Source organism: Solanum verrucosum, unplaced genomic scaffold (assembly GCF_900185275.1).
Source record: "Solanum verrucosum unplaced genomic scaffold, falcon-dt-bn FXZP01000034.1, whole genome shotgun sequence".
Taxonomy (NCBI): Eukaryota; Viridiplantae; Streptophyta; class Magnoliopsida; order Solanales; family Solanaceae; genus Solanum; species Solanum verrucosum.
The window spans coordinates 567,031-578,870 of record NW_026019959.1 but is presented as its reverse complement, the minus strand read 5'-3'; the positions used below and the strand labels follow the sequence as shown (position 1 = coordinate 578,870).

The 11,840-nt window shown below is 36.4% G+C and overlaps 2 protein-coding genes across 4 annotated transcripts in view; both read right to left on the bottom strand.

The window, feature by feature from the left end:
- Nucleotides 1-1,707: 1,707 nt before the first annotated feature.
- On the bottom strand, nt 1,708-2,295 carry LOC125814847 (uncharacterized). The gene has a single exon (XM_049494295.1). The coding sequence runs from the start codon at nt 2,230-2,232 to the stop codon at nt 1,723-1,725; it is 510 nt and encodes a 169-aa protein (XP_049350252.1). The 5' UTR covers nt 2,233-2,295; the 3' UTR covers nt 1,708-1,722.
- An 828-nt stretch (nt 2,296-3,123) lies between these two features.
- The window catches only part of LOC125814833 (subtilisin-like protease SBT3), a 24,812-nt gene continuing 16,095 nt past the window's right edge, over nt 3,124-11,840 (bottom strand). Inside the window, exons 2-3 of one of the 3 annotated variants that reach the window (XM_049494275.1) lie at nt 11,278-11,608; nt 3,248-4,885 (exon numbers count right to left, since the gene is read on the bottom strand). In XM_049494275.1, the coding sequence (XP_049350232.1) occupies nt 3,288-4,885; nt 11,278-11,608 (1,929 nt within the window). In that variant the 3' untranslated portion in view covers nt 3,248-3,287. Of the gene's footprint in view, nt 6,166-11,277; nt 11,671-11,840 lie in introns of those variants that run through there. The other 2 variants (XM_049494274.1, XM_049494277.1) reach the window with 2 other exon arrangements.

Below are 11,840 nucleotides of genomic sequence, written 5' to 3'. Positions count from 1 at the left end.
CTTGGCCTATCTCTACCCTCCTCAAGCCTACTACAACTAACCTTTCACACCTCATTGGAACATATGTTCATTTCCTATCAATATTGCTCGAATCATCTTAGTCTCACTTCCCGCGTCTTATCCTTTACGGGATCCACTCTTACCTTATTCCGAATATTGTCATTCCTAATCTTATCTCTCATGATATGCCCACACATCCATCTCGACATTCTCATGTCTTCCACGCTTCTTCTTGACATGAGAGCTCTCGAGTGACCAAGACTTTGTCCCATATAAATAGTCGATCTCACTAACACTTCGTAGAATTTGCCTTTTAAATATTGAAAGCAAATTCATGTTGCACAGAACACGAAATGTGAACCTCCATTTCATCTAACCCACCCCAATACGATGTAACATTCTCGTCAATCTCATTATCTTGGATTATTGACCTTAGGTACTCAATTATCCTTTGATTGATTCTCATCCCAACGCTTCACACCAATGAAGCATCACAAAAGAAAATTTATCTAGTGTACACAATACAATAACCACGTTGGAGCTAGCATATCACAAATGAATTTTTTTTAATCTTATTTTATCAAAAAATTATACCGTATATATAAGGTTAAAATTGTTATTTTTGTGTATATATATATATAATAAATATTGAATCTCTTTCATTTTCTACAATTACTTTTTTATATTTTAAATTTTATTAGTAAAAATTCTGATTGCATCACTTGTTACCACTATATACAGTCGATCCTAGTATTAACTCTAGGCATAACATAAGCAAGATAAGTTCAGATTTTTTAACTCCTCCTGTTACTACAGTTGGAAAACATCAAAAAAATAGTTAGCAGTCACATTTTCCTTACTTTGTCTCATTCGAAAAATGGGAAACTGAACTTTTCCATTTTCTTTGAATTTTTAAATTCTAGCATAAAAAAATCACATTGCCTCATAGAGTAAAAAGGAAATAGAATAAGAAGTAAGAACATTATTATAAAATGTGAGCAGAACGAAAAATATAAACAATACACAAAAAATGTAATATTGAGATATCTTATTCAAATATCTTCAAATCATATCTTTCAAAAGTAAAGAACATCCTAATTTATTGGACAAAAAATCACCTAAACATTAGTACAATGTTACAAAAGTTGAGCCGAATATTAATTAGGTACATGTTTGGCCAAATGCATTGAATTCATAACAAATATCTATATCTATGAACATGTATTTTTTTGCTTCAATTTATTTTATATCATGCTTAACACATAGTATATCGTTTTTACTATTATTATAATTGTTAATATCTATGCCATTTTAAAAAATTATATGAATCAACCTTAAATACAAGTGCAACAACCGAGTTCAAAAATCAATCTTATCACAATAAAAATAACAAAGAACCCAAAAGGGATAAAAACTTGACTAATAACTCACTTAACCATATAATAAATTGAGTGATTTGATATAAATATCTCGCGTTCTATTTGATTAAATTTCAGATATATTGGGAAAATTATTCCTTTCCTCCGACCAGACGTGAAAATACTGAAGATTACAAACTCCATAACTATTCTATTTTCGAGAACTCTGAGTAACTCAATCGATTAACTATCTGAACGGTTACTTTGTTGGCGAGATTTTAGAATCCCAATTATCAATGTTGACTTGTATGTACAAAAAACCAAAAGGAAAAGAGATAAACCAAAGACCTCTGACTTTCTTCTATCATTGCAGAAGAAGGCTTCTATTATCTGCAACTTCCACATCTTCATATTCTTCATCTCCACAATTGTACACAGATTCAATCACTAGAAGCAGTTGATCATCCAGATACCTCCGCAACAACATTGTCTCTTGACTTTCATCTATACTACCTTCCGCTCCCTCACACCGTCCCCGCCCATCGCCGCCTCCGCCGTCGAATCTCTCCTCCGATTTCCACGGCGATCGGCTGCGGCGGCGATAGCACAGACGGTAGCAGATTTCAGCAGCACAAATGATAGGGCAAGTAGCACAAAACAAAGGAAGAAGAAAAGGAGAGCAGAGAAAGAGACAGAAGTAGCGCCGGAAGCGGCGACGATTTAGCCAAGAGGTGAGAATCATCGTGGAACGGGAAATCGGAGATGGATTTTGAATTGTTGGGCGATTTTCATGTCGAATTGGGAGCAAATTGTGGGAATAAGGGCTGTTGTCTTTGTTGGAGTTGAAAGAGAAACAGTACCACCAGTCCCACATGACTTTTCGATTGTCGTATGCATAATCAACGTGTGAAGGAAGGGAAGATGATAGCGATGGAGAGAGAGAGAAAAAACAAGTGTGAAATGCTCGTTTTCTGACCTGCTTTGTCAAATTTCCAGTTTTTGTATGACATATTTTTGTGATTTTTTTTTTTTTTGGTTTTTCGTTCCATTCCTATCCGGTTTCCATCATAGGAGTCCTACTCTACTAACAATTTTTATATATTCAGAATTCGAACTCGAGATTTGATTAAAAAGAAAGTGTCTTATCTACTGCATCATATTTTTTATTTTTATTTTTCAAAAAAATATTTGAGTTTCAACTAATTAATTTAATTTTTTAATTAATATTAAAATAGTAATTTATGTTATCAATATCTTAAAAATGCTTAGAAAGTAATTTTTTTTTCCAATTCTCTAAAATAAAATAAATAATTTCTTTATTTTGATATTTAGGTGGAGACAGGGGAGCTGCACGATTGAGATTCAGTTTATTTTCCTCCAAATATTGAAATGCAGCTTAGCTTATTATGTGTTGGCAAATGAGTGTGAACATGTGATTGCTAGCTAGGCTACAAATATTTAACTAGTTGAATTAAATAAATTTAAGTGGGGGCCATAATTGTCATACTATACATGGCTTTTTTAGGAAATTTATATAGTAGCAAATATATTTAACTTTGTTTTATATCAATAAAATTATTTCATTAAGTTGAATGACTTTGCTGGTTATTAGTACTCAAGTTGAGCTTGGAAAGTGATGGAGCTGTATTTGCAACAATATTTTATGCATTGATAGTAAATGAAAAAGGTGTATCTTGTACTAGATGTAATAATAGGTGAAAACGTTAAAGAAAAAGGAGAAATGTGCACTAATAAATACTACCGACTAAAAATTTATTTATTAATTTGGTATAGGCACAGACAATTCATACAGTATACATGGTTTCCCATCTAGCTTTCCCTTTGTTCTTGTGTTTGGTACTTCCAATTCAAGAATCTGATGGCCCTATGCATCCCAATGCAATACATTCCATAACGTAGCAGAATTTATTACCAGACCTCAATAATGGGAGATGTTACTATCGGACTTCTAACAGAGTGGTTATCATTCTCTTCAACCCAAGTGATCGAACCAACGTTTCTACTCTGACCCTCATCACCTATATAGCGAATTGTCAAAGTATAGCTTTGCTTCTCATTTTTGTTCTTGAACACCAATGTTTGTGGTGACACTGAAATTGTAGAGTTCCTGGGAGCTTTTAGCTTGGCTTTATATGTAGCTGCACCTTTACCAACATTTGTAACTGTCCTCTTGAATTTCTGCTCCAACAAAGTGAAGTTTCCCTCAATGCTGTACAAGGCAATGAATGATGGGTAATTGAGATCAGCTGATGGATTTGAGCAGTTGTGGTTGGCTGATGATCTGGCAATTGTCTTGAATTGCTCTTCTGTGAAATTCAGAGAGCATAGGAGATTTACGTAGTCTGTTGGAGTAGCATCATATACTAGGCCGGGATCAAGAGCTCTGTTGGGATCAACATGCCCTGCTCCCATGTCTAGGGGTGTGGCGGCTTTATTATTGTCAGAGTCTTTAATAGGTTTTCGAGTGTTGTCTAAAGGATCAGCTGTTGTCATCATGGCAGAGCGAATAGCTGAAGGACTCCACTCAGGATGTGCGGCTTTTAGCATTGCTGCAATTCCAGCAGCATGTGGTGCAGCCATGGATGTGCCTGATTCAAGAATGTAATCAGTGGACAATTGTATGTTTGTCCCAATACTTGTAGCAAATATGTTTGGTGGATATGCTGCAAGAATCAGCACCCCTGGTGCCAATATGTCTGGCTTTGAAATTCCCAAGTAACTTCTGGAGGGGCCTCGTGCGGAGGATGCAGCAACAATTGGTGCTGGCTTTGCATCTAGATACGTCTCTTGGAATGTGATGCTGGCTGTGGGAGTGACGCTATTTTTCACATAATTGATGACTTGTTTCCCTTCCTTTTTGTTAATTACAACTCCAGGGTTGGGAAATGTAGCAGATCTGAACACTCCTGGATCCTCAGAAATAAAGATGGCTGCTCCAAGTCTTGCTCGAGTGACAATACGCATTTGATCAGAGAAATCCCCATTATCATCACATATAACGATGGTGCTTTCACGATTTTCAACTTGTGATAGCAATTCCTCCGAACTGCAATCAGATAGAGTCTTGTTGTATATCACCGGAGAATCCCTGACAAAGGCTCGTGCAGGAAACAAGCTCCACCCCCTAATTTTTAAGCCATTGCCCAAAGTCAAAGTTCCTGCAAATGTCCGGTCAGTGTGGCCTGATGCAACACACAAGATCCATGGAGATCCATTGTTTAAACTTCCAATCCCTGGACCTCGATTTCCAGCTGATGCTGAAACCAGAACTCCCTTCATCATAGCTCCAAAAGAAGCAATAGATATAGCATCTTCATACAAGGGAATGAAACGGTACCCATAAGAAATGGATATCATGTCAACACCATCCGCAACAGCTTGGTCCATAGCTGCAATTAAATCTGAAGTAAAGGTTCCTTCATTAAAGCTAAACTTGTATACAGCTAGCCTGGCTCGTGGAGCAACCCCTCTAGCTGTTCCTGGTGCATATCCAAAATGGGAAACACCTTTCGCAAAGTTCCCAGCAGCAATGGAAGCACAATGTGTGCCATGACCATCAGTATCCCTGGCAGAATTCATGGAAATGTTCACAGTGGGATCATTAGCCAAAATACCCTTATTGAAGTAATTAGCCCCAATGAGTTTTCTGTTGCACATTGAAGCGTTAAACTGCGTTCCTGGCTTGCAAATTCCTTTCCACCTTTTGGGGATTTCAGGCATACCATCATCTTGAAAACTCGCAGATTCTGGCCAGATGCCAGAATCAAGAACAGCAACAATCACATCTTGGCCTAAACCAGAAGCTGGCCATAGCCCAGATGAAGGATTGAGCTTGAGGAAATCAGATGTGTGAGTAGTATGAGGTTCCACAGTTCTATCCTTGTAAGCTGAAATGAAACCTGGTAACTTCTTCAAAGCTGCCAGTTCATCTTTGGACAAAACAGCACTAAATCCATGTAACACATTGTCATAAGAGTAAACAAGTTTTGGAGCAGAGTGGAATCTGTCTACTGATGAAGGAACAGAAGCTTTGATGGAATCAATAGTAGAAGAATGCCAATGATGGTGATCAGTAAAGACATTAGGCATTAAAGATTTGTCCAAATGGACAATGTAAGTGGATCTTTGTGCTATAGCTAAAAAGAGATGAGCAGAAAGGGCCCATGAAAAGAGTAGAAGATGAAGTAACTCCATTGTAGATCTTTCTGTTGAGTACACACTACAGATTCAAATAACTTTATAGGATAATGCAAGTAGCATTTGGTTGTTGCAATAATGAAGATAAGGTAAGTGAAGTGGGAAACAAAATGAGTTTAAAAGGATAGTAAAGATAGGCGGCTAGTATGTAAGTGAAATGAATCTGCTTGTATAAATAGCTGGTTCTTCTCACTATGTCTAATCTTGCAGGCTGCTAGGAAGGAATCTGATGATTTGCCTACCTAGTGTCTGCTATCCACATTAGAGCACGACTAAATTTGAATTTCATTCGAGAGGTTCCACCTTGGGTAAAGTGCTCCCTAATAAAGACGACTCCATACCTGGAGGGTTTGTACCCGAGACTGATTAAGAATCATGGAAGAGTACTTACTATTCCACCACAACCTTGGTCATTGGAGTCAATGTTATTAACTACACTATATTATTTCTTGTTTTCATAGGTATTAGTTTAATGATTTTTTGTGGCTAGAAATGAGAGAATTCTGATAAATTAATGAAATATAATCTCTTTGGAATGGAAGAAAAAGAGAATTCAATAATTGAAGGGTGTTGCTTTCACTCTTTCTCCATGTTACTGTATAAGAATTCCTTTAGCTTTTGGATAAAATAATCTAAACTTTCCCACTTGTTGATGAGTCAGCTACTGACATTTAAAGCATTTGTTTAGTAATTTGGAGAATTAATCAAAAGGGAGAAAAAGAAGATTAGAAAAGAGAAAATCAATTATAAAGACCTTTTTTTTGTGGTCCCTAGTTTGATGAATGACTCAAAATGAATGTTATTAAATTTTATATTGCCGACACTCAGCTTAATATATTGGGAAAATAATAACATGGATCTGGAATTTGTATTTAATTAGACCACTAATCACCAAATCAATGGCTGAACTTGTTTAAGGCTGATGGATCATCCTACTAAAGCTACAAGCCTAATTAAACCTTTCCATCTTTGGAATTGTAGTGTTGAACCTCATCTTCTCAATTCATCATTTCATCGTTCGTTATCTTTGTGCTTGTTCAGACTTTCATATCCTAGATTGATAGCTTTTAACTTTTTTTCATATCCTATATTAATAGCTTTTAATTTTTTTTAGAAATATCGAAAAAACTACCTTAATGAGTTGAAAGTTGTTTGCAAACTAATAAATGAAAAACGAAATTAAGGGCTTGAAATAAACTTTTCTTAAAAAAAGATATTGCTTATATACTGATAAGAAAATACATATTATTCATTTCATGATAGGACAAGTCAAATTGATATGTGCAGGACAGATACCCTATAGGCCATATTTGATATTTATTTATAAGAGAGTACTTATTATTTATAGTGAAAAGATGAAGACCTTTTGAAAGAGACAATAGGTACGAACATACTCAGTTTTATTGAAATTCAAGATAAAAGAAAGGGTCAAAAATATTTTTAAATTATGAGAAATTAAATAAAAACTTTCATTAATAATTTAACCTAAAACTGTCCCCTTTTTCATAGTTTGATTAGAAAATGTCCCTAACATTATCTCATGATTAGTAATTGTGAAAATAGCTTATATCTATGTTTAGTGGAAATAAATTTTGGTAATGGCCAATTAAATGAAAGGAAAAGGATAAAATATATCCCTCTAATTTAGTACTCCCTCCGTCTCATTTTATGTGGCAACATTTCCTTTTTGGTCAGTCCCAAAAAGAATGTCACATTTCCTTATATGGAAAGTATTTAAAGGTACAATTCCTTTTTTATCCTTGTTGGTCCCACTTAATCTTAAAATAATACTCCAATACATTTATGAGGAGAGAGAAATTGAGTCTACTTTTTAAAAGGGCAATTTGGTAAACATTTCAAAGTCTTCATTTATTTCTTAAACTCCGTGCCCGGTCAAATGTTGCCACATAAAATGGGACGGAGGGAGTAGTAATTTTGTTTATTAATTACTACTCCCTCCGTCCCATTTTATGTGGCAACATTTGACCGGGCACGGAGTTTAAGAAATAAATGAAGACTTTGAAATGTTTACCAAATTGCCCTTTAAAAAGTACACTCACTTTTCTCTCTCCTCATAAATGTATTGGAGTATTATTTTAAGATTAAGTGGGACCAACAAGGGTAAAAGAGAAATTGCACCTTTAAATACTTACCATATAAGGAGAGTGACATTCTTTTTGGGACTGACCAAAAAGAAAATGTTGCCACATAAAATGGGACGGAGGGAGTATCAAACTATTTATACTCTTATCGCTATTGAACTTAAAGATCCTTAATTTGGATGGATTTTCCCTAATCAACCAAAATTATTCGATTTCAATTTAAATTACCTATTTACACCAATTCCATTTTTAAATTTAAAACTAAATAACTCCTATCAAATTAAACCCAGAAAAAGTTGAAAAATCTGAAAATATGTTTGAGGAATCTACTGCTGGTTTCCAAACCATGTCGTTGATAGCCATTGAACTGGAGCTGAAAGTTTTATGTATCAGTTGTTGCCATTTTAGAAATATAAGAAAAAAACTTGCTCTGAGAAGTTGAAAGCCCGAATCAAGGATCTGTTCCGAATGAATACTGTTTCGATCGATTTTTGTTGCTGATTCCAGTCTGTGTCGTGGTTATCCATTGATTTTGGAGATGAACAATTTGAAGAAGAAGACAATTCGCCGTTAAAGCTTCATCAAAGCTCAAGTTCGAAAAAATGGCTTGACGCAAACAAGCTTCGTTTCGACTTAATATTATTGCAAAAGATTACAAATGTCTTGGAAGATCTCATATCTCAAATTTGGGATAGTTTGATGGAGGATTCGGTGTTTGTTTGGGAGAATTTCAGCTGCAAATTGGTTGAGTAAGAAGAACAATGCTGAATTTCAGAAACAGCCATAATTTTCAGATATAGTCCAAAAATCTGCCACATTATTCCAAAAGTAGCAACTTTTCCCGGTAATCCGTTTGAGTCTTACTTTAAATATTTCTCATTCTTTTAAGTGTTGGGGTAGATTCGATCAAACCCAATAATTTTAGTTTAAATCTTGTATTTTTAATAGAAGTTCATTGAATAGGTACACATTGTTTAGAATCCAACAACTTGGAAAAGATTAGAATTAAATACTCATAAGCTTCAAATTCTGGCTCCATCTTTGCTTGTAATGTAATACAAACATTACATCGGCCACAATTGCTCAAGTTTGGTCATATGGAGATTTCAATTTGGGGTTTACATCCTCAAAGTTAAGAGTCTTTAATGAACATTTAAGGCCATATTAAGATGTTTATCTACCTATTATGCCTAAATATTGTTTTTAGTCTAATGTCAATAATTTAATGTCCATTGATTACAGATTGACTTGTCAATTGTTAAAGCAAAAATGTATCAAATTGTAGAAAATGGGAACTCAACAAATGACCAAGGAAAGATTAACTCAAAATTACAAAACTAACAACTAGAAGTTTAAATTTAGGGAAGTTCCAACATTGATAAGCAAATACTTTCTTTGTTTGTCTAGTTTTGATTTGACACAGAGTTTAAGAAAGTAAGAAAGATTTTTGAATCTTGTGCTCTTAAACTAAAGATACATAGAAGGTACAAGAATGTCTTTTAATCTTATGGTTTTAAGCATACCATGTGAAAAGTTAAAATGAAAGAATTGCCTAGAAAAGGAAAGTGACATTCTTTTTTAAACAAACTAAACAACAAAACCAAACAAATTGAAATGGAGGGAGTATTTACTTTCCTAACTATGGTTGGAACATTGCTTTGGTTTATTAAATCTCAGTCATTATCTTTTTATCATGATACATGTCTCTCATCCAAGTTAGAATTTGAGAAAGGGAGAGATAGAAAATGGAGAGGAGCCTCATCCCAAAATTCATGCGCAATCCCAAACAGCATGTTGAGAGAAGTAGAAAGAACAAGTTACTTTTGCTCACTTTCCTTTCTTAAATGTTCTTCCATCCTCACACTGTGTCACACACAAACATATTTGACGACGTGTTTTCTGGAATTCTTTTGTGTGCATACATTATTTATTCCCATGTCGACAACATATGTACATAATTTACCTCTTGTCCTAGTCATCACTACCCCAAACATCAATAATCCTAGATATCACTATAGGACTCCTAACTGAGTGATTACCATTTTCTTCAACCCAAGTGATTGACCCGACGTTCCTACTCTGATCACTGCCTATATAGCGAATTGACAAAGTATAGCTTTGTTTATCATTCTTCTCCTTGAACACCAGAGTTCGCGGTGACACCGAAACTGTGGAATTTTTGGGAGTTTCTATCTTTACTTTATAAGTTGCTCCACCTTTACCAACATTTGTTAGAGTCCTCCTGAATTTCTGCTCCAACCAGGTGAAGTTCCCCTCGAGACTGAATGGGTACAAGGCAATGAATGATGGGTAATTGAGATCAGCTGATGGATTTGAGCAGTTATCGTAATTGGCTGATGATCTTGCAAATGTTTTGAACTGCTCTTCGGTGAAATTCATAGAGCATATAAGATTTATGTAATCTTGTGGAGTAGCATCATATACTAGGCCGGGATCAAGAGCTCTGTTCGGGTCAACATGCCCTGCTCCCATGTCTAGGGGCGTGGCTACAAAGTTATCATCCTCTCTAATAGGCTTTTGAGCACTATTCAAATGGTTTGCAGTAGTCATCATGGCAGAGCGAATAGCTGAAGGACTCCATTCAGGATGTGCGCCTTTTAGCATTGCTGCAATTCCAGCCGCATGAGGAGCAGCCATTGATGTGCCTGATTTAAGCTCGTAATCAGTGGCTAATGCTATGTTCTGAATACTTTGTGAAAAGAGATTGGGTGGAACCGCTGCAAGAATCAGTACCCCTGGTGCCATAATATCTGGCTTTGCAATTCCCAAGTAGCTTCTGGAGGGCCCTCGTGATGAGGATCCAGCAAGAATTGGGGCTGGCCTTTCTCCATCCACATACATTTCTTGGAATGTTATGGTGGCCGTGGGAGCAACACTGTTTTTAACGTAATTGATGACTTTTTTCCCTTCCTTTTTGTCAATCACAACTCCCGGGTGGGAAAACGAAGCATCTCTGAACACTCCTGGATCCTCAGAAATAAAGATGCCTGCTTTAAATCTTGCTTCTTCGACGTGAGAAATTTGACTACTGAAACCAAAACCATCTTCATCCGCATTATAATCACAGATGATAATGGTGCTTTCGGGATCAGGAACTTGCGATAGCAACTCATCTGACGTGCAAGTGGCTAGAGTCTTGTTGTAAATCACCAGAGAATCCCTGACAAAGGCTCTTGCAGGAAACAAGCTCCACCCCCTAATTTTTAATCCATTGCCCAAAGTCAAAGTTCCTGCAAATGTCCGGTCGGTGTAGCCTGATGCCACGCACAATATCCATGGAGATCCATTGCCTAAACTCCCCCAACTTGGACCTCGATTTCCAGCTGAAGCCGAAACCAATACCCCCTTCATCATAGCTCCAAAAGAAGCAATTGATATAGCATCTTCATACAAGGGAATGAACCGGAATCCAAATGAAATGGATATCATGTCAACACCGTCTGCAACAGCTTGGTCCATAGCAGCAATTAGATCCGATGTTAAGCTTCCTTCACGAAAGCTAAACTTGTATACAGCTATCCTAGCTCGCGGAGCAACCCCTCTTGCTGTTCCTTGTGCATAGCCAAAATGGGAAACACCTTTCGCAAAGTTCCCAGCAGCAATGGAAGCACAATGTGTGCCGTGACCATTAGTATCCCTAGCAGAATTCATGGAAATGTTCAGAGTGGGATCATCAGCCAAAAGTCCCTTGTTGAAGTAATTAGCCCCAATGAGTTTTCTGTTGCACATGGAAGTGTTAAACTGGGTACCTGGATTGCAAATTCCTTTCCATCTTTTGGGGATTTCAGGAATACCATCATCTCGAAAACTTGCAGATTCGGGCCAGATGCCACCGTCAAGAACACCAATGATCACATCTTGGCCTAAACCAGAAGCTGGCCATAGACCAGATGAAGGATTGAGCTTGAGGTAATCAGATGTGTAAGTAGTGTCAGGTTCCACAGTTCTATCTTTGTATGCTGAAATGAAACCTGGTGACTTCTTCAAAGCTTTCAGTTCATCTTTGGACAAAACAGCACTGAAGCCATGAAACACATGGTCATAAGAGTAAACAAGTTTTGGAGCAGAGTGGAATCTGTCGACTGATGAAGGAACAGAAGCTTTGATGGAATCAATAGTAGAAGAATGCCAATGATGGTGA

What these genes read in the sequence shown, in the direction of transcription:
- LOC125814847 (XM_049494295.1), bottom strand. Translation starts at nt 2,232, where the DNA reads ATGTGGGACTGGTGGTACTGTTTCTCTTTCAACTCCAACAAAGACAAC.